Source organism: Cheilinus undulatus, linkage group 19, assembly GCF_018320785.1.
Source record: "Cheilinus undulatus linkage group 19, ASM1832078v1, whole genome shotgun sequence".
NCBI classification, from domain to species: domain Eukaryota; kingdom Metazoa; phylum Chordata; class Actinopteri; order Labriformes; family Labridae; genus Cheilinus; species Cheilinus undulatus.
The window spans coordinates 14,905,691-14,932,348 of NC_054883.1; the positions used below are offsets into that span (position 1 = coordinate 14,905,691).

Consider the following 26,658-nt stretch of genomic DNA (forward strand, 5'->3'; position numbering starts at 1 on the left):
TATAAACTTAAGTCTGTAACCCATAAATAATAAGAATAGGACAGAATCACTCCTGCAGTAATAAATTAAATACAATGCAGTGCACAAACTGCTATAATAACCACCAGAAGATTTATGAAGTCAAGTAATATTAATTAACTAAACAAATGTACTCTGTGTAGCAATAATGGTTACAATCTCTAAGACTTTTGGGAAAATAATCTGTGGACTGAAGAGAAAAAAGCTGAACTTTATTGAAAGGTGTGCACCCGTTATACCTGGAGTATACTAACACATCATTTCATAAAAAGAATAGCATGCCAGCAATTAAATATGGTGGTGGTAGTGTGACGGTCTTGCTGCTTCAGGACCTGGACAACTTGCTGTAATTGATGGAACCATGAATTCTGCTTTCTACCAGAAAATCCTGAAGGAGAATGTCTGGCCATCAATGTGTGACCTCAAGCTCAAGCTCACCTGGGTTATGCCACAGGACAATGATCAGAAACATACCAGCAAGTCCACCTCTGAATGGCTTGAAAATGTTACTATTGGAGTTGCCTTGTCAAATTCCAGACTGAATCCCAATTGAGATGCTGGGGCATGACTTTTAACAGTCCATTCATGCTCAGTTATTAGGTTTAGGGGGCAATTACTTTTTCACACAGTCGGATACATTTGGATGTCTTTTTCCCTTAACAATGAAATCATTTTAAAACTACATTTTGTATTTACTTGGTTTATCTTTGTATAATATTGAAATTTGAAGAATAAATAATAAAATACTAACCCTGATTTGGCTTCCATCCTTTTCTTGTTTCAGGATATTTTCTGCAGACACCATCCCCCCCCTCCCAGCGTTCCTTTCAGGGCTGTATGCAAGCCATCCTGGTAGATGACCAACCAGCTGATTTGCACGCCGTAGAGAAAGGCATTATGGGAGCTTTTGAGAACATCAGCCTAGACATGTGTGCAATCGTTGACAGGTAAGAACCATCATTCCTGCTTAATTGCAAATCCAAACCCACACAGTCACATGTGAAGACATAAAACAATGTGTAAAAATCAAATGCTGTCACAACAGAAGCTGTAATGTATCACTCAGTGCTCTGGTAGCTGTGTGCTTTACTGCACTATATTATGTTTGCGGGCAGTTTGTTGTGTGTCTGTCATACTGATAACTGTAATTGTTGGGGGGATTCACACTTTAAAAGGGTTTAACCATTTTTTATTTCAAATGAAACACAAACACGGTTTGATGTTGCTCCAACATCAAAAAAGAGACATATATTTATTTTTTTCTTCAGCCAATAAAACAGCAGTGGACTCTGCACAGCATGCCTCTGTGTTCAGTCCTCACTGAAAGCATTGATGCAACTTTTAGTATTTCAGTTTATTTCCTCATCACAGGGTCGGCAAATGCTTTCAGACTGACACAAAATATGAAATATATGAATGATTACATTTTCATGTGAACTTCACTTACACAGGATCCAATTAAAATGTGCAGAATATTGAACCTTTGTGGGTTGGTTTAACCCTCAGTGAATAGCCACATTCTGCATTACCTAAGAGTTCAGTGAGGTTCACTCGTTCAGTGGACACAAAGAAAATCTGGGCAATGATCAGGCATTTCATGCTTGTAACATTTAGGCGAACGATGTTGGGAAGCTGCAATTAGGAGCTGACCTTGTGCTGATTAGAGAGAGCAATCCTCATCCCAGCCATTTGTTTTCAGGTCAGATTTGTCAATAACACTTACCTTCACCAATATCCCTGCACAGGGAAGTAGACACCAGCTGCCACTGCTTGATTTAGATTCATTCTGTCCTTACTGAAGGAGAGGTCTTACCTGAGAGGATAGTTGAGTTTAGATCACAGACTAGTGCCTTGTCCACTCTGAGATAGACACAGTGCAGTCACTGCAGCTATGTCGGTCTTCAAAGACATCATTAATGCCACTGACTCTAAGGTGCACTGTGTTGCATTGTTTTAAGGTTTATCCAAGGCTCAACATTGTTGACCACTCTGCTATTGCAGAAGTTGGTTGATATCAGGTTCCCCCCAAAAGCATTAAAATGGTTCAAAAATTCCTTGAATGGTAGAAAACCTGACTGCCTGCATGCGTGCTACATCTCCTGGGACTAATACTGTATGTACATCTCACTTGACCAGGATCAGACAAAAGGGCCTGGCTGCAGACCAGACATTCCTGCCAGCCACTCTCACAGACCGCTCATATCTTAGAAAGGAAATGTGCCAGTATGACGTATTTCCAGTTTTAGATTTTTTTCTTAAATTTCAACTTTTTTTCACAAACAAATTCAGGCAGCTACATGCGTCAAATAACCACACTGCAAATCACAGACCAAGAATCATTTCATGAATAAAACAGAGAACAGGTTAAATCTAAATTGTTTAGACCAGTTTTAGAAGTAGTGACACGAAGGGTGGCTCACTTTAACTTTGTTAGCTTTAGCCAAAGTTAGCACAACTATGCTAGCTATGTAATTATATCAAAACATAAGACAATGTAGCTAAGTTAGCTTTACCAATATGAGCCTTAGCAAATAGGCTAAAACTTACATAGCTAAGTGGATAATGTGCACATGTTAGGCACATCATCAATATTATCTACTTAGCTTTCATAGCTGCTTTGTGAGCTTAGCTTTAGCTACATAGCTATGTCAACAATATAAGCTACCCTGCCTGCATTAGAGTGTTTTTAGGGAGGATATTTTTTTTCTGCTACCAGACTGTTAACTCTGCCTGATTAAATGTTTTGTAATTAGGCTGTGCAGGTAAGGTTTCTTGAATATTAACTTTTGAAGTTGCTGCTTTAGCTCTGTTAGCTTTAGCTTAAGATAACATAGCTATGCTAGTGACATGATTAATGTTATTACATAGGCCAGTGTAGCTAAGTTAGCTTTAGAAATGTGAGCTTTAGCAAATGTAGCTACAGCTAACATAGCTACATAGATAGTGTACCGCTAGCTACATTAGCTATATATCTACGCAGCTTCCATAGATTCTTCGTAAGCTTAGTTTTAGCTTCATAGCAATGTTAGCTACATAACCTGTAAGCAGACTGTTTACTGGGCTTTATTAAACGTTTTGTAATTAGGCTGTGCAGGTAAGGTTTTTGAGTTTTAACTTTTGATAGCCAAACCTTTACCTTGACCCTGATCCTAAAAGAAAAAAGGTCAGAGGTCTAATCCAGGATTAAATAATTTATAGACCAGTTTTAGACATGAACGGTAGTCCGCTTTAGCTCCGTTAGCTTAAGCTTAAGCTAACGTAGCTATGTATTTCTATTCTGAGATGGCATGTCAGATGAATGGTCTATGAGAGTGGCCATCAGATATTAACAGTCTGCAGCCAAACTGTCTTAAGAAAAGGTGGCTCACCTCATTTAACAGCAAGCCAGTGAGGAGGGTTTTTTCTGATTAAAGCCCATAAAATAAGAGATCAGAGACCCTACAGTGGAGAATCTTACATCCATACATGCTATAGCTTTGTATATTCTTTTATGTCGTGCATTACTCATTCGGATTGTACTTTTTTCGAGAAAGTTCGTTTCTGAGTCAGGAGAAACTCTTGTGCCGTTTTACAGTGTGTCAGACTGGCAGACCTAGTATTTGGGGTTTGAAAAAATTTTTATTATGGATTTTAATGCAACCTAGTCTAAAATAATTATTATTCTTGGAGCAGGTTAAAACTAACACAGTGAAGTGGAAACTCATAAACTTCTAACAAGACACCCAAAAACATGCTCTTTGCACCAACAGAAAGAGCGAAACAGCTAGTGAACACAAAAGGGAGAGGGGTGACTGGCCTTTTTTTCTCCACTGGAGAGAAAAAGCCAGGGTGTGGGTGGATTCTAAACTTTATAAACCATGGCTGGTCTTCAAGTGTTTATTCAAATGTGGAGACATAGCCTATCTGTTCTGTGGTAGAAGTGGGGCTCATTTCTAGTCATTTTTCTAACATCTAAGCAGTGTACCCTGAAACTTTATATAAATGATTGAAGGTAAAGTAGCTTAAGATTATCACCCCACCTCTTTGTAGGTGTATGCCCAATCACTGTGAACATGGCGGCCGCTGTAAACAGACGTGGGACAGTTTCAGCTGTACCTGTGATGGAACAGGATACACCGGAGCCACCTGCCACACGTGTGAGTATATCTGTGTTTTTTCCATTTTAACACCTCTGTATTCCATTCCTCATGTGTCTGTTGGATTTTTCTACCTCTGTTCTCCTCTGAGTGATTAATGTTTCCACAGTCCCAAATCCTCAGCAGAGGGGCGGATGAACTTCTGAAGTGTTCACAGACCGGGCTCTTCTCACAGGGTTGTGTTTTTTGTTTTGAGCCGAGAAAATGCAGCCCAACACAAAGCCCTCAAAGGGGATAAATTGGGGAGACAGGAAACACCAAAGAGAGGTTTTAAAGCTTAAAAATATAAGAATGTGCCACATGCTGGAATATTGTTTGTTTTTTAAGAGGATTAGGGATGCAGGTTTTAGAAGTATTTTGTTGGTCCAACATAAAACAAAAGGTTAGATAAACCTGAGAGAAGGGACATGAGAAGTGTAGGAGGAGTTTGAAAAAAAATCAGAATGGAAATTAATAACAGACCAAAAATAAAACACAAAAAGGTGTCGGAAGAGAGGACTTTGTGTTCCCACATATCCATTTCAGGGTAGTTTGGTTTTTGAATGGAAAAACATGATTTGGATCCGGCTTTAACCAGAAAAGGTCTTAGCAGAGAGACTGGCTGAACTATACTTTCCCTCTATTAAGAGCCACTACTCTCATTTAATATTGCAGGGTTTTTTCTAATTTGTTAAAATAAAGAAAAACGTCTCAAGTTGAGAAACAACAACTAGCTCTGTAGCTGTATTCACAAGCAAATATGCTGAAGTACACACAAGTACTACGGAGGAATACCAGAAAAAATTAGGTATCAAAATCTGATCTTGTGCCTTTTTATGCAGAATATGTTAATAGAGATGAGTGCGCATCAAAATGTCATCAGAGGAGGTCAAGAGTCTTATCTTGATAAGAGATAAAGTTGGCTGAAAATAGCACTTCACCAACATAAATAATGTCTCTCTCTTTTTCCTTGTCTTACCTTACTTGAAATGTCATTCACATGGCTTATGGACTATTTAAAAAAAATACAGAATGTAATGTAAAATAAGTGACTGCATAAATATTCACCCCCTTTAAAATGACTAATTCAACAGAGGTCCAGACAGTTGGTGCAAGTAGTCTCACAGTTAGTGAAATGACCAGTTTTCCTGGCTACCATTACACCGTGAAGGCAAAGGAACACTCCAAGCAACCAGGTCACTAAACATCCCCCAGAGTTTAATTAAATTCTTCATTAAGAAATGGAAGGAATATGGCACATGTGTAAAACTGCCTAGATCAGGCTGTCCTCACAAACTGAGTAAGCGTGCAGGAAGGAGACTAGTGAGAGAGGCCACCAAGACACCTATGACTGCTCTGAAGAAGTTACAAACTTCAGCAGCTGAGCTGGGACTCTTCGTACTTCACCAGTCAAAGTGTTACTAGTTCAACAGAGCATGTGGGAGACTCCATGGTCAAGTGGAAGAAAGATCCTTGTTCTGATGAGACCAAAATGTGTTTTTTTTTAGACCCTCAGACAAGACTCTTTGTTTGACACCAACCACTACACATCACCACAAACACACCATCCCCACTGTGAAGCACGGTGGTGAGAGCATCATGCTGTGGGGATGCTTCTCAGCAGCCAGCCCTGGAAGGCTTGTAAAGGTAGAGGGTGAAATGAATGCAGCAGTGGCTGTGGTTGGACTTAAAAAGGCTGTTCATTCCTGATCCCTGTACAACCTGACAGAGCTTGAGCAGTTTTGCAAAAAAAAAAGAAAATTGAGTAAAATTGCAGTGACCAGATGTTTGAGCCTGACTGAGACCTATCCACACAGACTCAGAGCTGTGATTGCAGCCAAAGGTGACACTACTAAATACTGACATGAAGAGGGTGAATATTTATGTGGTCACTTATTTTACATTTCACATTTTTAAGTAATTGAAGACAAAAGCAGTAATGACTTTAACACTGGTATCAGCCACTGGCTAAATTGTTATTCTAAATTGTATCTGCCCTGATTTTCAGTCAGTGCATATTTATCATTTAATTCCGTGAGTGCAACATTTGAGATTTTCTCTGTGGTTGGGTTCAGGTTGAAGTATGAGAGCAGGCAATCATGCTTCACATAGAGGCACCAGTGCTCCATATACTGGTTACAGGTTCAAATTCCCAATCCTGGTAGCATTGGGTGCACGTCTCCCCCAGCTTGTGCTCTGAGTCTCTTCAGCTGTCCGTTTCAAAAAAGGCAAAAGGCCCAAAAAATCTATTTTTCTCTGTTGTCCTTGGCCTTGAATCATTCAGTTATTTCAAACCAGCAAGAAGACATTATCAGGAAAATGCTGAATATTACTGTGACTCTGTTACAGCCTCTGACTGATGGCTTTGAATCAGAAGGAGTACCTTAACAGTTCTGTTTATTTCTGTGAAGATCAGTGTGAGATAGTTCAGCAGGGTCAGTTCTTCACAGCCGCTGTTTTATTGAAAAGAGCACATCCTGTCAGCAAGTGACGGCATCACTAAACTCCAGGATGAGCAGTGGGAAATCAAAGAGGAAAAGACCAATAATCAAGAAGTCAGAGGAAGAAGCTCCGACTTAAAAACAAGTAAGGAGAGAGGGAAAAGGTGAATTGTCTCTTTTAAGCCTCTGAGCTGTCCTCATAAAGGTTTCACTCCAAGTCACACTCTCACATCACTCTGTGAAGACTAATTTCTCCTCTCCTCCAGTATCTGTGGGCCACTGTGTGCATCAACACAAACCCAGCATCACTATGTTGTCAGATAGATTGTTGAGAGTGTGGGACAAGACTGCACTTCTTGACAGGTGCTGGAAGGAGACTGGCAACCACATGAAATTGCCTTTCTGGAGGGCAGGCAAAGACAACAACTTTGATCTATATCTATATATCTATTTTAGATATAGCTTGAATTAATTGTAGTTAAATTAATATTTGGTCCATGAAAGAAAATATAATAATAACTTAATTTGTATATTATGGTACCTTTAAAAACAAGGGTTTACACATGGCAAAGAAGATAGTACACTCTGACTGGAGTCCACCTGTGGTAGTTTGAATTAATTGGACATGATTTTGAAAGGCCCACACCTCTCTATAGAAGGCCTTACAGTTACAATGATATCAGAGCAAAAACTAAGCCATGAGGTCAAAGGAGCTGCCTGCAGAGCTCCGAGACAGGATTGTTGACAGGCACAGATATGGGAAAGGCTTCAAAAAACTTCTGCTGCGCTGAAGGTTCCCATGAGCACAGTGGCCTTGAGAATTCTCAAATGGAAGAAGTCTGACACAGGGACTCTTCCAAGAGTTGGTCTCCCAGCCAGACGGAGCAATCGGTGGAGAATGGCCTTTGTAAGAAATGTGACCAAGAACCCGATGGTCACTCTGAGCTCCAGATCTCCTGTGTGGAAATGGAACAAAGCTCCATGAGGACAACTTTCACAGCAGCAATTCATCAATCTGGGCTTTATGGCAGAGTGGCTAGACGGAAGCCAATAAAACACATGAAGACCTGCTTTGAGTCTGCAAAAACTCCACATAAAAAGCCAAGTGGGCTTTTGTGTGTTTTGCACTGACAAGAAGCTTCCATCTAGCCACTCTGTCATAAGGCCCAGATCAGTGGAGGGATACAGGGCTGATTGTCCAAGTTTTTCTAAATCTGAGATTCAAGTATCAATGACTGACAGGTGCATTGCTATATTAAAGCTAATACAGCAGCAATGGCATGGTTCTATATATATATAATAATATATATATTAGTTTAATAACAATGACCAGAATACTAAAAACAAGTGTATTTAATGTGTTTTTAAATGAGGTGAAAAGTCCTGTCTAAAGTAATAAAAGATCATATAAAACTTGTGATAAAAATACTACTAACTAATTGGAATAGAGATTGCTGCAGATCAACCTGGGCTGGTTAGTTTTACCCTCTTCAATCGGCTGCAGTGATGGGTTGTTTTTAAGGCTGGGGGCAGAAGTGTCTACTGCCCAAAGGCATTCTGGGAAAACTCTGCAAATTAAGGAATGATTGTCAAAAAAAATGAGTACAATAATGAAAATAAAAAGAGCAACTGTCACATGCTTACTTTCCCCCGGTTTATCACACTCAGCTATCTATGAACCATCCTGTGAGGCCTACAAGCACATGGGGAGGTCGTCAGACACCTTCTGGATCGACCCTGATGGCAGCGGACCCCTCGGCCCCTTTAAAGTCAACTGCAACATGACAGGTGTGTGTGGGCGGACAGTATACCTGCATGCTTTAATTTTTGGGTTGTTTGCGTGCAAATTTGTGTGTCTGTGTTTGTAAACCTCTCCGTCTAACCTCAGTGACCTTAGAGGTAGGAAAAGTCCAGCCGTCCTTGTTCTTAACTTCGGACAACAGCATTCTTGACCTGACATCCTTGGGGTTTCCATGGCAACACAGTCACAGCGGCTGACATTTAACTTCTCAGACACCCAAGCACAAATGAATCAGATCAGTAATGCATACCTAAGAGTGCTCCAGCCGTCTGAATGACACTTCTCACACACACGTGGAGCGTGGAATAACAAGACGGTGTTGAACAGCAGAGCACACAGGCAGAGCAAAGGCGAGACTTTTAATGAAATGTCACTGCACTCCACCGGCTGGCCTCTTAGTCACGCTGAAAAGCACTCTGTCACACACAACCCACAGATGTGAAGAATTTCTCTCTCTGCAACACATACACGCATTCTTCAGAGAGCTGAAATCTGCACACTTATTCCCTGACTGACAGGGTGATGTCTGAGTGACTGGCTCATGCTTAAGCAGCACAGTAATGTCTATTAAACCCTGAATTTCACAGCTGGAACCTTAAGATTACACAGAAAGAAATTGGAATGCATGATAGCTATACTGCAAACATATCTGTGATTTTATATGTGCCTTTATGTCAATAAATGAGCTTTTCTCAAAGTCTTTTGTGTGTCAATGCACGTAAAATTACAAATTATAGCCTTTTTTTAAAATTTTGACATGTATTAAAATGCTTGTGTGTATAGAGGACAAAGTGTGGACAACAGTGATGAACAACCTACCCCCTAAAACCACAGTGACTGGCTCCAGTAGAGAGAGACGGACCGTCCTGCAGGTGAATTACAGTGCCTCCATGGACCAGGTAACTCACTGTCTCAAACACACTAGAAGTCATTACATAAAAATATGCTTTTAAGTTTATATGAAGATTTTATTTTAGATTTTATCCTGTAAAAATAGATACACATTCAAAGTAATATCAGAAATTACAACACCAATGACAAAAAAATTGGGATGCTGTGTAATATGTAAATGAAAACAGAATGCAATGATTTGCAAACTTCATAAACCCATATTGTATTCATAATAGAACATAAATATATCTGGTGTTGAAAGTGAGACATATTACCATTTCATGAAAAATATTAGCTCATTTTAGAGTAATGTCACGCTCCAAGGCTCAGAGTGTTGTGGTTATTTAAGCTCCTGCAGTCACACACTCTTTCTCTCTGACCTGGCCTGCACACAGGTATATCACAATTTGGTTTAGTTATGTTAGATAAGGTTGAGCTTTAGTCATTTTTGCTTTTCACAACATTTACACACATATTTTCTTCACTCAAGCACACCACACACTACTGATTTTACTGACTGACATACTTCATGGTGTAAATATTTGATTTGTTGTAATTTGAAGTGGCTTAAGGTAATTTGGTCTAATTTGGACTAATTTGGCTTTTCAGACTCTTTTTTTTTTGTGTGTTCAATACGGCTTGATAAAAAATTGTCTGATTTGATTATGTAATTTGGTCCAATTTGGTTTAATTAGAGAATTGTTTGATTTGAATGTTTGATTTGAATGTTTGATTGGTTAATTGAAAAATAGAGACTTGTTTAAATCTCTACCATGGGTTTGTCTCCTTTCTTTATTGTGACCTCTGAGCCAGGTCATGACACTGCAAACCAATACCATCAGAGATGCAGGCTTTAGAACTGTGCACTGATAACAAGCTGGATGGTCCCTCTCCTCTTTCTCTGAAAAAGAATCTCAGAGTTTGATTCACCTGACCACAGACTAGTTTTCCACTTCCATTTTATAGAAGCTTTGGCCCAGAGAAGATGGCAGCGTTTCTGGATTGTGATAACATGTGGCTTTTTCTTTGCATGATTTCCAGTATAGAGACATGTCTGTTTTTAAAGCAGTGCCTTTGAAGGGCCGAAAGATCACGAGCATCCAGTAAAGACCTCTTGCAGAGATTTCTCCAGATTCTCTAAGTCTTTGAAGTTTTACATTGAGGAACACTTTTCTGAATTGTTCGGCAATTTTTAGATGCAGGTTTTCACAAATGGTGAACCTTTGCCCATCTGTACAACTGAGAGACTCCGTCTCTCTTAAATGCTCCTTTTATACCCTGTTTTGTTACTGACCTGTTGCCACTAAACCTAATTAGGTGTAAAATGCTCATCAGGCTGATTTTCATTAGTACCACTTGCTTTTCAAGCCTTTTGTTGCTCTGTCCCTACTTTTTTGAGATGTGTTGCTGCCATCAAATTTAAATGAGGTTATATTTTTCATGAAATGATAAAATGGCTATTTCAACATCTGATATGTTGTTTATGTTCTTTTGTGAAAAAGTATGGGTTTATGAGATTTACAAGTCATTGCATTCTTTTTGTATTACCTTTTACACAGTGCCCCAACTTTTTTGGAGTTGGAGTTCTATTTATTATGAATCAAAATGTATTGAAAAAGTGTATATTAAAAGTTAATATCCATTGTCAAATAAGGACAGTTTCCTCAGTTGTTTGTTGATTTTGCAGCCATTTTCCTTCCTTCTAATTCTACCAACATTTTCAGGGTAGGGTTTTAAGTCGCTTGTTTTTTTTATCTTCTTTCAATTTCACAATTATCAGACAAGGAGTTTATAGTATAACGGGTCATATAAGGATTTTATTTACTCTCACCTTGAGCGTGGTAGACCTATCACCATGATTCAAGAATTTATTTTTTAAATCTGTGTGGAATGCTTATAACTTCTTAAACAATTAGGGCAAGACAAACTGCCATTCACCTCACAGCCTTCTACTGATTTACCTCGTATCTATAATCTGTGTTGGCTTTTCCACATGGAGTCTTTCTAGTGAGTGGTCTCTGATTGCATAAGTCACACTCACTTACAAGTAAACTGCTGCTGAAGCTGTTTTTTACCTTTAAGGTGCTGTGTAGCATGAGATTGGTCCTGCCATAATGATCCCCCCTAATTTATAAGCTATAATTCATAAACTTTAATTAAACGTTGGTGTTCATGTTGCCTCATAGTCCTGTTTAATAATTTGTCAGTACCAAGTTGAGCCATCTGGTTGAATGAGGCAAAATGAAAATACATCCCTGTGTGCTTGTTTCCAGTTGACAGCCATCACCGGCAGTGCAGAAAACTGCGAGCAGCAAATCGCCTACAGCTGTCGCATGTCCAGACTGCTCAACACTCCAGGTAAGAGCTGAGTGGCATCTTTATTCACCACTGACTTTTAAACAAGTACATCAAGACATACAGGATGCTCTGTCCTTCACATGGGCAGACTTTGACGGGAATTAATTTTAGCTCCAAAACTCTCATCCACCATCCTTATATGGGGAAACTTCAGAGGAAAGAAAAGTTAGTAGCTGCACTTGTATGCTGATGAGTTTCAGGTTTACTTTACTGTAAAATGTGTTCTGTGAAAACTGTCTGGTGCTGGATCAGACAGTGAGAATGAGTTTTGTCCTGGCTACCCTCACTCTGAGTAGATTGCATTCATTTGCATTAGATTTCACTGGAATCTGTCTTCTTGGCGGAGTCAAATCAAGCACTTTCTTGTCAGTGTGGTTTGGATTAGTGAGGCTGGCTGATGTGACGGTTGAGTTTTGTTAGGTTTACCCTGGAGAGGGTCTGTTTGATTAGTGCTGTGTAAGGTTTAGTGTGGTTTAGACAGGACTTAGAAGAGTTTTCATGTGGAGAAAAGGAGAAGAGAAGAAGGCTTGGAGCTGTATTAAACTTTCTCCCAGACTGTGTTCAGGTGGTATTTAGTTTGATATCTATCTGGAAGAGGACATCAATGTCTGTGCTGATGGTATTTTTCACAGATCTGTGTGTTTGAGAATAACAAGCTCGCAGTCATCATCAAAGTATTTCTGCTATTTTCCTTCTCTCAGCATACAAACAGTGCACACACGGTTTTATGTGTGTTCACTAAACCTTTGCAAATTAGAAAAAAAATATAGCATGCAGTTGTCAAAGCTCCTGGAAAGGATGAAATACACACAAACTGAATGCAGACTGTACTGCCAAGCAGACAGCATCCTGGGTGCCCCTGTCCAATGTGAATGTGTATCTATTTTTGGGACAAAAACAGCTTTTTTTTTCCCCATATGACTATTTAGCACGGTCATAAACAGCACTAAACACTGGTTTTGATAGTGCTTATCCATGCAGAAATCACTTCCTGCTTCCCCTCTGAGGTTCTGCGCTGTGACGTGACATCAACTGGAGCAGGGGCCAAAAGATATGGTACGCCAATATAGCCATGTCTTTCAGCACCATGGACAGCTCCACATTCATGATCCCAAATACCAGGCTTTCAGTGTGTCTTCCAGCTTGGAATACTGTACATCCAATGTCTGTGGGGATGGACTGTGGATCAGGTACCTCATTTCTTGTTCATGCAAGTCTCTGGCATTGATTATTACTATCTCTGTGCGCATGCTTTCATGCTGGTCTTTGCTGTATAATCATCTAAGGTGCCAAAACGTGTGTTTGTTGCTTCAAAAAGCCTTCGGTCTGAAATAACATTTTTCCTTTTCACATCTGGTTCTGTAAGTGCTGTGTCTACTGTGGTCTTGGCTCAAAGCTACCAATTTGCCCCATAGCTAGCTCCAATACAGGCACAAATTGTGCTCAGCTGCCAAACTTTGTGAGTGTGTTAGTGCCAGCATGTAATTGGTGCGAATTCTTTTCTGGTATGGGTGCAAAAATGAGGCTGAGGCAGTGCCTATAGAAGTGTTCCCCCCTTGAATGTTTTACCCATTTACTGATTGTATAAATGAATCCTGGTCAATAATATTTAGCTGTATTGACCAAAAAATACAAATAAACTCTTTAATGTCAATGTGGAAACAAATTTCTACAGGTGTCAATTAAACAAAAATATGTAATGTAAAATAAGTGATTGCATAAATTTTCACCCCCTTTAAAGTGACTGATCTAATTCAACAGAGGATCAGCTAACTGGCGCTAGTAGTCTCACAATTAGAGAAATGGGGATCATATGAATGCAGTGGATGTGTCTCAAATGATTTTAGGATAACAACACCTGTGTCTGGAAGGTCCAGTCACTAGTTAAACAGTTTTTTTTTTCAGTTTTTTCTTGCTAAATGTAGACTAGAGTTCACCAAAAAGCATGTGGGAGACTCCATGGTCAAGAGGAAGAAGGTTCTTTGGTCTGAGACCAAAGTGGAGCTTTTTGGCTATCAGTCAAGACCCTATGTTTTGTGCGACACACCAACACAAAAACATCATTCCCTCTGTGAAGCACGATGGTGGTAGCATCATGCTGTGGGGATGCTTCTTGGCAGCCAGACCTGGAAGGCTTGTAAAGGTTGAGGATAAAATAAATGTGGCAAAATATGGGACAGTCCTGGAGGACAAACTTATTTCAGTCTGCAAGAGAACTACATCTTAGAAGAAGATTTATTTTCCAGCAAGACGATGATTTAAAGCATACAGCAAAAGCTACACAGAAATGGTTTAAAGACAACAAGCTGAATGTTCTGTAGTTGGTGCTAATCCTGAAAAAATGGTGCTACAACAGGTGCAAACTAGTGCAAACTAAAGTGCCCTTTATTGATAGACTTTTTCCGTTCATAATAACAATGCTTTCATATGAGCAGAGAAACTCTTCAGTCAGTCCTTTATGAACCACTTTACTCCCTCTTTACTTCTTCTTATGTTATTGAAATCCAATTACCAGTGTAGAATGGCTGATGTAGTAGGTGTAGGAAAACTAATTTTCCAAAAACATGCTTTATAAATGATCTTTCAGCTTTTATGAAATTATACTGTTAACAACATTTTCACCCTGCACAGTAGACTCACACTTGCACATTCACAAAGATGCACACATGCTGCTCTTCTATTTTTTCACATCCAGATCTCATCTGTTACACTCCTGCTGGAGCCAAACGGAGCATTAAATGGGAATTTTATTCTGCCAGCAGTGACAACACTAATTTCAACTAGGGCTGTAATTGTTCTAATAGCCTAACCATTCCCTCACCTCTTTCATGCATGCTGTCTCTTCAGAATTTCTTTCACTGAAACAAATCCTGCACATGCAAATAAACACAGGACCGGTGTCTGTCATCCACTGGCTCATTGGAAGGTAAAATAATTGGAGGGTTAGATGCAGATGCTTGCAGCAACGTACAAAGAGAGGCATAAATTTAAGCCAGAAATCTTTTTTTTCTTCTTTCCTCCCCCATCTGTATCCTAAATCTCATCTATTCCGCCTCCCACTGCTCCTTGTCATCTTCTAAATTTCTATCCATCTATTCTATCCTCTTACTCCAAACCTGCCTCTCTGACTCACCCCTTGTTCTCTCAGTCATCCATTTTCATTTCAAGACTTGTTTTTCCTCACTCATGTATTTCTCTATCAATTTTACCTTACAGAATTTTTTTTACCCACCTCTTCTCTTTGCTTTATCTTTTTACACCATTGAAAATTAGTTCCATTTGGGTGGTAATCACAGCTTTTAGAGGAGAATTAGCATCCTTCACTAATGATTTAGCTTCATCCCTTTCAGTCTAACTAACTTATAATCATCAGACATCCTTGTCCAGATGAAGACATGGATAAACAACATATCTAATAGTTTTTGACTGACATAAGACACTGGAGGACTTCACTAAAGCTTCAGAATGCTGTAAATCATTAGGCTAAATTTACTTGATGTTAACTACATATATAAGGATGTATGATGACTGCCCGTATCCCGTGCATCAGTTTGATACCTTCTTAAAAATTAACACTATGCAACTGTGAGTTGCAGTAGGTTAGTGTGATGTAGGTGGAGGAGGTGTGATAGTCTACATCGAGGTAGAACCAACAACTGCTGAAAGTTTTTGAAGACAAAGCTGATAAAACAAAGAAAAATTATCCCCATCTAACTGATGTGTTATTGCCACAGAGAAAAACACGGCAAACGAGCTGGCAGCAGATCAATTCTATTTTAAAAGCTGGTGTTTCACCTGTAAAAATGATGAAAAAAATGCTGTTCTAGTGCAACCAGTTACCAGTACAAACTGGTGAATTTCAGCTGAATGTATCAGTTGTGTCGTTGAAATGATTAATAATAAATTTACCAAAAAAGCTCTTTAATGTCGAAGTGAAAAATGTCTCAGGTGATTGTAGTATAAAGACACCTGTGTCTGGAAGGTCCAGTCACTTGTTGTTCAGTTCTCCTGGCTACCATTCCACCATGAACACAAAAGAACACTCCAAGCAGCTCAGAGAAAAGGTTAATGAAAGGTATATCAAAAGATGGATACAAAAAGATTCTGTTAAATCCAACATCCAGAAATGAAGGAATATATGGTACATGTGTAAATCTGCCGAGGTCAGGCCTTCCTCACAAACTGAGTGAGCGTGCAAGAAGGAGACTAGTGAGAGAGGCCACCAACACACCTTTGACTACTCTGATGGAGTTACAAGCTTCAGCAGCTGAGATGGGAGAGACTGTGCAGACAACAACTGTTGGCTGGGTTCTTCACCAGTCAAAGCTTTATGAGAGAGTGGCAACGAGAAAGCCACTGTTGAAGAAAACTCATATTCAATCTGGACTAGGGTTCAACAAAAGGCATGCGGGAGGCTCCATGGTCAAGTGGAAGAAAATTCTTTGGTCTGACACCAAAATGGAGCTTTTTGCCCATCAGACAGGACACTATGTTTGGTTAACATCACAACAAACATACCATTTGCACTGTGAAGCCTGGTGGTGGTAGCATCATGCTGTGGGGATGCTTGTCAGCAGCCCTGGAAGGCTTGTAGAGGGTAAAATGAAATCCAGCAAAATATAGGAAAATCCAGTAGGAAAATCTTGTTCACTCTGCAAGAGAACTACGGCTTGGACAATGACCCGAGGCATACAGCGAAGAACTACGCAGAAATGGTTTAAAGACAACCTGACCCCATGCAAGATGACAGAGCTTAAGCAGAAAATGGACTAAAAGGTCAGTGTCCAGATGTTTGAGCCTGATTGAGAGCTATCCACACAGACTCAGAGCTGTGATTGCAGACTGAAATCTACGAAATACCAACTAGAAGGAGGTGAATATTTATGTAGTCACTTATTTTACCTTACGTATTTTTAGTCAAATGTCCCATATTTTGCAAAAATCACTTCAGCAGGCTTTTATAACAAAAAATGTGCCCCTGGCCTGTCCATAATCCCCTCAAGAATCACAACCCCCGACCCCCGCCTCCGTCTTTTAGAAATTATGTGCTGAAACAAGCCGTTCTCAGATTTTTCCCCTCATGATGTCATGTGGGGATTAAGCCCCGCCCCCAGGTTCAGTTGACCCTTGGAGGAAACTTCGTCATCCTCTCCTGATCCTTCTCTCAGCTGCCAGTTGAGAGAAGGATCAGGAGAGCCACATCTGTTTAGCCACATCCATTTCCTGAGAGGGGCGGAGTCAGGGGTGGAGTCAGAGAGCTCATCAACATTTAAAGCTACAGACACAGAAACAGCTCGTTCTGAGCAGGGCTGAAACAGAGGGGGTTTTAGACATGCAAAAATCCAATACTGGAGTGTTTTTTTCAGCATCAAACTTCACAGGCATGTTTTGGGGTCATCAGAGACCAATATAAACTTGTCTTAAAGAGGTAAAATATGTTTCCTTTTATTGACTTTTCAATTGTTTTCACTTGGCCATTAAACAGGTGTTTTTTTTTGTTTGTTTGTTTTTTTGTTTGTTTTTTTGTTTTGTTCTGTTTTTTTTTTTTGGGGGGGGGGGGTTAAAAAGCTGAATTATATAAACCATGATTGAATTATAAAAGCAGTTAGTAAATTAGATGTTGGGAAAATATAGTAAAAATAAACGTAGTTCCACAGGATAGAAATTGATGTTTGGTGTAAAACAGAAAGAGAGCCAAAACTAGAAAGAGTAAGAGGAACAAGAGGAGAGAAACAGAGAGGGTGGTCAGAGAAGAGAGATGAGTGTGCTTCGGGGTAATGAGGCTGTGTGCATGCATGGCAGTGTTACAGTCCAATCTTCGGGCTCTTCTGGTCTCAATTATTGTCTCACAAGTCACAGCAAGCCAACAATTGTGTAGAATTTTACACACTGATGCACAGACGCTCCTTTAGATGTTTTCAGTTTCACAGAAAAAAAAACAGAACACAGGTCTTGAATTGGATCATGATGACTTAATGTTGCAGAGCTTGTTAAGTGCTTGTTTATTTTTTTGTATTTTCATGGTTAAACTTCGAAGTCCAGCAGAGTAAAATATTCATTTTTTCTCTCTCTTCTTTCTTGCTATCATTCTCATGCAAAGGTTTCCTCTGCAAATAACAAGAGCCAGGATCTGGCAGCTGAACTACAGTTGTCTTCTGTATTTAATATGTTTAATTTAAAAATAAACAAACAAATGCTTTAAAATACATTTTTCAATTCATATTTTGGTAAATCACTTAAACTTCATATATTATCCCTTTTGATGAGCCTATTATGTGCACATCATGCTCTATTGTGCCATGTCTTTCATTACCCACTAATGTTCTGGTAACAGTGTCTTTAATTTGTGAATGTACTCGAGGCAAGAGGTGAGTCAGGGGGCCGAAAGAGAACAAGAGCTAATATATTTCAAGACAAGAGAGAAAGAGGAGAGCCATCACCATCCTCAGGCATTTCTCTCCCTCTCTGCTCCTCACCCCAGTTTCTGCCTCTCTCTTTTTGCTTCCTTCACCCTGTAGACAAGATGCTAATTAATTCTAAACTCGCCTCTATGTCTTTGTCTGCCTTAAATGCACTGATGAGGATCTGCATATGTTCAAGGTTACAGGCAGCTCTTTGGCCACCTTATGAGCAGGCACAGGGGTAGCTGAGGTTGTTTGAGGTATCTGAGGTTTGTAAAAAAAAAGTAAGGCTTTTTAACACAGCAAGTTAATGGTAAGAATTAGCCTGGAACCTTCTCTAGCCTTAACAAAAGGCGGGATTAAGAGGAAGATTTCTGTGGTTGTTTTAGAGTTTGCCAAAGGGAAATGGAAAGGATGTGTAGGTAAGGGGACTATTTTTCCAGTGAGGAGAGCAATAAAGCATGACCTGCTAAGGAGGTGTCCATATATACATCCAATAATGGGACATCCCTGGCTGCTCCTCCCCAACAATACTCTATATGGACAAACATCAACAGGGACTGTAATGACACTGTATTCATTCAGACCAAAACAAGTTGATATTCAGGCCAGTAACATGGATGCTGTTTATCTACAGCCAGCAGGCTAAAAGCAAAAAAAAATTACAATATTTTAACTTTTTTCAAACCCCAGAAAGTCAGGAGTTGGACATGAGTCACATAGGCTGTAATAAGGTAAAACACTGTAGCAACACCAGGCCTCTTAGCAGTTAGCAACAACAGGATCACCTTGTCGTCCCAACAGGCACTAAATGACACTGTTAAGTCACATACTACACCTACTAGATGCCACTTTTCTACACACCACCATAGTAAAGTGAAACCCGTTGATGGGCAATGTGACAGCCCCAGAAATATTTTCCTGAATATTTCAATCGCCTTCTTGTGGCTGCCAGCAGTTTAGGGACTGAGCTCACTGTTAGAGCAATGGCTCCCAAATGGTGTGGTAAGGCTGGTGTGCCTTAAGGCTAGTTCAGGTGTGCCGTGGTAATTCGTACAACCATATGTTGATACTACAACTGTACAACAACTTAAGTTACTGTAACACACGTCAGAGAGGCTATTTTGCATGAATATGTACCTTGTGTGCCTTGAGATTTTGGCTTGATTTCAGGTGTGTCTTGGAGGAATAGTTTGAAAACAACTGTGTTAGAGGCTAAAAATGACATACCTTTGAAAGAAAATAAAAATCTTTAAATGAAAATATGTTCATTTTTTATTATAATGGTTTATTTGACAGTTTGGCTCACAAAGTGGTCGTCAAAGTAAAAGCTGGCCCTTGTGTAAATGTAGTCGATGGCCCCTGCTCTACAACAGAAACAATCTGCTGTAGTGAATTCAGTGTTGAACATGTTTATTACCACAAATCAACATGCATCGTGATACATATCTTAAGGTGATACCCAGCCCTACCATGCACCTTAGCAGTCATTGACCCTACTCTGGGATTTTACATTGCTTTCCACTTTGTGGCTGAGTTGCTGTTATTCCTAAATGCTTCAACTTTCTAAATATCACTTACATGTGTCTGTGGAATATTTAGCAAGGATGAAATTTCACAAACCATCTTACTGCAAAGATGGCATCCATGACAGTACAATGTTTAGAATGACTGAGTTCTTCAGAATGACCCATTTTGTATCACAAATGGAGTCTGCACGGCTAGGTGCTTAATTTGATAAACCTGTGGCAATGGGTCTGAATTCAACACCTGAATTTATTAGTTAACAGGTGTGGCCAAATACTTTTGTCCATATAGTGTGCATTTTTGCCCAGTAAAATGCTGTCATGTGTTGTGTTGACTTATCCCTGTAGCATGTCTGTCTCTTACAGCTTGTGCACAGAGAAGAGTGTAATACTTCACAGAACATTAGGTTAGAGTAGTATGGTGTCTGCAAGGGCTGCCTCTCTATCTTTTTTCCTCTTATTTTCTTTGTTACACTTCTATTTCCTCAAATTTCTCGTCCTCTCACAGTCAATCACAGCCACACACAATCATGAGACTGTCAAGGGTGTTACTGCATGTCTGCTTGTGTGTCTGACTTTTGCAAAAAAAAAAAAGCACCAGCTGCTAAAGAAGCTTCTGGTGTGTACGTATGTGAGTCAAAGCCTCTATGTCTCACTCTTTACTTGGAAATGTGTGTTTTGCTGGCTTTGTCACACAGTGAGCTGTCCATGCCTGCTGGCTAATGGTTGCAGTGAATCACCAGCATGACAAACCGTCTCTGTTCCCAGTCTGCCCAGTGTTGAGCACAAAATCTGTTTTAAAACAAGCTGAAGTGATTGAAAATCAAAGAATTCCCCTGAGCGGCACAATGCATTTTTATGCATTTCTTTACAACACCCAATACTGCTACAAGAAAGCAGTGGTAATAGCATGTAAGCAATATACAAAACAGGATTTTACTTATGTGCACAAAAATGATCATTTCTTCTGTGTTCCTCTTTTTTACCAAAATGAGCTGCAAGTCGAGAGAAAGCAAAGACAAGGAGTCCATTATCAGTACACAAAAGTCATCACTCAGCAAATTGTGCTGTTAACAATTTGTTAATGGTTTTGTTATCGCCATTGTGTTGCATTACATTTTCAAATGAGGCATAAAACTTCATAATGATCCACAGTGAGTGAAGTAAAGGCAGCTCAGCTGAGTTATAGGACAGGTGGCACCATCCTCTCTTCATTTTGCTGTTTTGTTGTGAATATAAACAGCACAAAACAGCAGGTATGAAAGGAGAGAAAATCCACAGAAGACTTTAGCAGAAACACAAAGAAAGAAATGATGTGCATTCCTGCTCATTACATCTCTTGTAAAGCCACGTTATAACCACAACCATCCACACAAAGCACTCTTATATTTCTCTGTTTTGTCTTTTTTTTTCTTCTCTTTCCTCCTGGTTATCTATTTTCTTCTCCATCGTGAATGTGTTCATTCTACTTTTATCTCATCTCCTCTGAAAGGCTTGGTGCTGAAGGGTGGGCCTCAGGCACAACAAACACTAAGACACTATAAACACAAATATGCACATAGATGCATTCATGCAGGGGGAGCTTCCAACAAATCAAACCAACATCTATTATTTTTCTGCATGTCAGAAAAGCCAAACCTGTATACATTCACAGATGGGTTTGTGTGGATGAGGTCATTTGTGTTTCACAGATACAGAGATTTATTTATGTTTCTATAATAGTCATTCAGTATCATTAGATCAGGGAGGGATTTGTGTTTGAGTGTGATTACAGTCCTGTCTGTTTATTCCTCATTATTTTATTTACTCCCGATATAACAGGGTGGAGACTGTCATCAACATTAAAGTGAACTCTGCGTACGCATTTCTCATTAGCCATTTTAAAATGAAGCTGACAGCTTATTGATCCCTTTTGTAAAATCCCCATTTTAACAGCTCAAGGGAAGCAGTCGTGCTTAAAGTAGTACTTTGAGTGAAAAGCAATCTGATAGGGCTGTTTTCATACTACTACAATTGGTGGTGTGTGTATGTGTGTCTGTCTCAATTTGCACGCCACACCCTTGCTCCAATTGTCCTTGACACCGTTCAGAAGACTTCTTGGGTATACTGTTTTGAAACTGGTACCACAAAAAAATCATAAATATGTACACATTTTCAAGAAAATCCAAAATTGTTAAGCCTTTCACTTCAGTTTGCCCCTTCCTCGTCCCTCATAACATCACCTTCTGTGTATAATACATATGCTCACTATGCCACGTGGTCACAGAGGAGCCATCTTCGCTCTCAAACAGAGGCGGGCTTTACCATTAGGCAAGGGTAGGTGATTGCCTGGGGCCCCGGACTAATAGGGGCCCCATGAAGACATAATTTACTTTACCCTCTCTCCTATACCGCCAGTATTTTGGTCATTTGGAATTGAAGGGGTTAACACACTCACTAAAAACACAAAATATATAGAGAGGACTTTGTCCTTTTGTAATACACTGTTAGAAAGAGAATTATCTCAAGGTTCTCACAGAGTCTGGCATACAGATACACAGAAACAGAAACTAGCCTCACATGTAGAAGGATGTAGCACGATGCAGAACGATGCTGCACGATGCAGAATGATGCAGCACGATGTAGCATGATGCAGAACGATGCAGCATGCTGCAGATTGATGCTGCACGATGCCAGTTCCTGTCCAACCCTTCTGTTGACATGGATAAAGAACGAGGAAAAATGTAGATGACAAGACATCAGGAGTGTCTGACAGGGGTATTTATTTTTTTCCTCAGTTTCTGCACTCAATAAAGCTTGTTAGCTTGCTTTGCACATAAAACAAAAAGTAAGGAAATTTGTGTTTGATACATTATTTTTTTGTTGTAACAATGCTTCTTGGCAATAAAAATTTATACTGTTGGAAAGCCTGTTTATTTCCCTTTTAAATTGTGCCATATTTGTAAGGAACATGCATTTTTGGGATGAGTAGCAGAGCTGAGTATGTGGGTTGCGCCCATGAAAAATGTGCCAAATCTTCTCTGCCAATCCCAAACAGCTGATTCTGCCATTGACTCTTGTTTTGTGTATGGTGGATTGGATGATTGAAGTTTGAAGAAACAAGACATATTGACAGTTTAACAATTTATTCATTTAACAGACAGGAGCCTCAGTAGTGTGTGGAAGAACCATCACAGCCTCAACAGCCTGGCTCCTCCTCCTCATGCTGGTCACCAGCCTGGTCACACACTGCTGTTGGATGGCATCCCATTCTTTAACCAGCATTTGTTGCAAGTCAGCCAATGTGGTTTTGTTGATCACTCTGGCACAAACAGCACACCCAAGCTGATTTCACAAGTGTTCAATGGGGTTAAGGTCAGGACTGCTGGCAGGTCATTCCATCCTCTCCACTACCAAATTCTGAAGGTAGTCTCTGATAAAGCCACTCTGTGGGGGGTAGCATTGTCATATTGGAGGATAGAGTTCTTGCTGACAGGGTGAGAAAACAATATTCTTGGGGTGTTGTCTTCTTAGGATGCCTACTTCGCAGCATCCTAAGACATTCCCCGTTATATGGAACTTGGCCTTCAGTTTGGGGATGGTACTAGGGTTCACTCCAAACAATGCTGCAACTTGGTTTTGCGGAATACCAGCTTGAAGTTGCCCAACCAACGGGCCCTATCCAGATCAGTCAAATGTCACATGCCTATTCTTGAAGCAGACATCTACTGACCACTGTAGCAGGGCCCATGCTCACAGGTGCCAGAGGCTCAAAACAAGAGTCAATAGCAACAGCAAAATAAGCTGGCATTGGCAGAGAAGATTTGGCACTCAGCAGTCACAGAGTCACTCTGCTTAGCACTCAACAGTCACAGTCACTCTAATGACCACTCAGCAGTCTCAGTGTCACTCTGATGACCACTCAACAGTGACAGAGTTACTTTGACAACCCTTCAACAGTCACAAGGTCACTCTGATGACCCTTCAACAGTCACAGTGACTCTGATGACCACTCAGCAGTCACAGAGTTGCTTTGACAACCACTCAACAGTCACAGAGTCACTCTGATGACCGCTCAACAGACACAGAGTTTCTTTGTAGACCACTCAACAGCCACAAAGTTGCACTGATGACCACTCAACAGTCACAGAGTCACTGATGACCACTCAGCAGTCACAGAGTCACTCTGATTACCACTCAGCAGTCACAGAGTCACTCTGATGACCCTTGAACAGTCACAGTGACACTTATTACCACTCAACAGTCACAGAATTACTCTGATGACCACTCAACAGTCACAGAGTCACTCTTATGACCACTGAAGAGTCACAGAGTTACTTTGACAACCACACAACAGTCACAGAGTTACTCTGATTACCACTGAACAGTCACAGAATTACTCTGATGACCACTCAACAGTCACAGAGTTACTCTGATGACCACTCAACAGTCACTCCTTCTCTTTACCCAGTCTTATAATATTTACAGAGTAGAGCACCTATTAGATGTTTAGTCTGCAGGTTTTAACCTGAAACAAAAACAAGCCTCTTTTCTCTTTTGAGACTGACTTGGTCTGTTTGCTTCTTGTTAAATCACAAGCATTCCATTGAATGCTTGTGATTTTCTCTGGAGTGCAAGGCCTCCAGAGCAGAGTTTGACCTCACAGGACAGGCACTAACCCACCAGGCTTTTCATGAACACACAAAGACCCGGAAACCTTCTCCATCTTATTCAGATTCCAGCTTTGACCTCTCTTAGCTGCTTCCTCCTCTATTCCCTTGGTTTTCCTGTCTCCCATCTCTCTGTTCCCTCTTTGCCCTGCTGTCTCCATCTTATTGATTTTTATGAAGGCTGACTATGGCCACCACCTGTCTTTCCCGTCTTGCTCTATCCCCCTTTTCCCTCTCCTTTTCTCCTGCACAATATTAAAGCAGTACACTATTTTTAAATTCAACTTCATATCCTGTTCCTTTCAGCTTCATCTGAGTCTGTCTCCTCCCTTTTCTTAAGTTACATTCTAGTTTGAAAACTCACTCAGTACTTTTTATATCTGGTCTTTCATCTTTGACTCTTACTTTTCCTGGATGCAGTGCGGACAGAGTACACTTACATTATTTGTCTTTCAGAAACATCCTTTTGAAAAAAGTTAAACTGTATTGAAAAAAATTTAGGGGACACCCTTGTCTGAGAAAACTCTGGAGAAAACTTCAGTAATTGTTCTTTTTTCCAAACATGCTTTAAAGGCATTATAAAATTTTTAACCCTTGAAGCAAATAAATAAAATGAAAATTAATAAATAAATACAAAGCAGGCAAAACAAATGATAAGTGGATGTATGCATCCGGGATATGGGCTCTAACTTGTACAGTTATCCAAGCAGCAGTGATGGGAAGCAGCACTTTTGGGAAGGGTATTTCATGCCCAATAAAATGAAGGATAGCAAAAATAGCAAAATACTTCAGAAAGACTCGATAAAATGGCAGAGGTGTGTGACGAAGTGTAGAACCGACACCCTGCTGCTTGAAATGACTCCTCACATTCTCTGAAAGCAGTTGGCTGGCAGACAGGAACCGATCATCTCCACCTTAATCGATCAGGATGTAGAGCAGCAGGGATTTCACTACACATGCTTTTTCATCCCCCTGCGTCAGGATAATCTTATTTGGCTCTGCATTGGTTCATGTGTGACCATGACGTCAGATATGCAGAGAGAGGCAGTGAAAGACCTGCAGTTCAGAGGAACAATCATTAAAAATAGTCCCTGTACTTAAACAGAGAGAGTCGTCTAAAATTGGCTTACTTTTCTTGCGATTTGTGCTACTTTAAAAGACGAGGTGTTTCAGCTTTATCATAGACCACTGATCATCAACTGGCGGCCCGAGGGCCATATCAGACCCCCCCGAAATTTCCCATCTGGCCCCATAGAATGGTTAAATTTATAAAATATGAGGAAGACAAATTATGTTGTGGTATTTGTTTTCTTTTTTTTTTTTTTTTTACTTTGAAATCCCTGCACTTACTAGATCTACTCCACAAACAACTAAGATTGGAAGATTTTTATCAGGAATGACTCGCCATTTATCCATTTTGTAGAAATCTTTTTGTCAGCCATCATTAACAAATATGATGCATAGTATATCAAACTTTTTAGCCCATTTTTGTTTAAATTTGCAGTTTTCTGCATTAATTCCAGCTTTGAGAGTGTGATTTCCTTTCCCTGAGAATCAAAACAAAGTATCTTTTTCTTGAAAGTGTTTTTCACCAATTACAATACAGCCTTTTGGTGACAAACCCAGTGATGGACCACATGACAGTCCCAGTGACATGAAGCTGAAATTTCTCAATCGCCCCCTTGTGGCTAGCTGCAGTATAAACCATAGCATGACTGTAATAGGCAGAGCAGTTGTTGCTTACATAGGTGTCATCACCATTGAATGCATAAATGTCTGAGTCAGCATTGAAATAAAGCCATTAACAATGATTGAACTAAACTCACATCTAAAAGAATAAACTGTGCGCCTTCTTTTATCACAACTAGGACGTGACTAACTTGCCAAAACACATGATAATAAAGCTGAACAATGAAGGAAACTGTCTCCAGAAAAATGTCTTTAAAAGTTAGGGTTGTGAAACAAATCAAATATATTCTATAAAGAATAGAGTTGCTGCTGCCTGTTTTGTCTAGGTATCATTTTAAAGGTCATGTTCAGATGAGATTAAAAACATGATTTCTTGCGACAAATTGCCAATTTATTTTCCAAAAATTAATTCAGCTGCCAGTCATTCTCTAATAAGCTGTCCATGAAATCCTGGGAAAACATGATGACCACACAAGTAATGAGAGTGCAGCTGACAGGTTAGACCTTCACCTGGTTTCTGAATCTCATCACTGACTCTTAATGATGTCCTGAGTTTCATAATTAAGAAACGTCCCAGTTCCCTGTCCAGTCTCACTGTGTTTACTACAGGGAAGAGAGATTGCTTTGGTTTAGCTCGACAGCAGAAATGCACAGAGTCTGAGAGAAATTGAAATTCTATTGGTTTTCTGGCATGAGTGATGGAAACTGACTCACTCGCTTATTTTTTCACAATGATGGTCATGAAGCTTTATCCAATTGGGACTTTTTG

At 39.9% G+C, this 26,658-nt stretch overlaps 1 protein-coding gene across 1 annotated transcript in view; it reads left to right on the forward strand.

Annotated features, from left to right (window-relative positions):
- The window catches only part of LOC121527281 (contactin-associated protein-like 2), a 349,243-nt gene that overhangs the window by 213,018 nt on the left and 109,567 nt on the right, over positions 1 to 26,658 (forward strand). Inside the window, exons 11-15 of the mRNA XM_041814178.1 lie at positions 803 to 965; positions 4,048 to 4,154; positions 8,243 to 8,362; positions 9,159 to 9,274; positions 11,540 to 11,624. Coding sequence (XP_041670112.1) covers positions 803 to 965; positions 4,048 to 4,154; positions 8,243 to 8,362; positions 9,159 to 9,274; positions 11,540 to 11,624 — 591 coding nt within the window. The remainder of the gene's footprint in view (positions 1 to 802; positions 966 to 4,047; positions 4,155 to 8,242; positions 8,363 to 9,158; positions 9,275 to 11,539; positions 11,625 to 26,658) is intronic.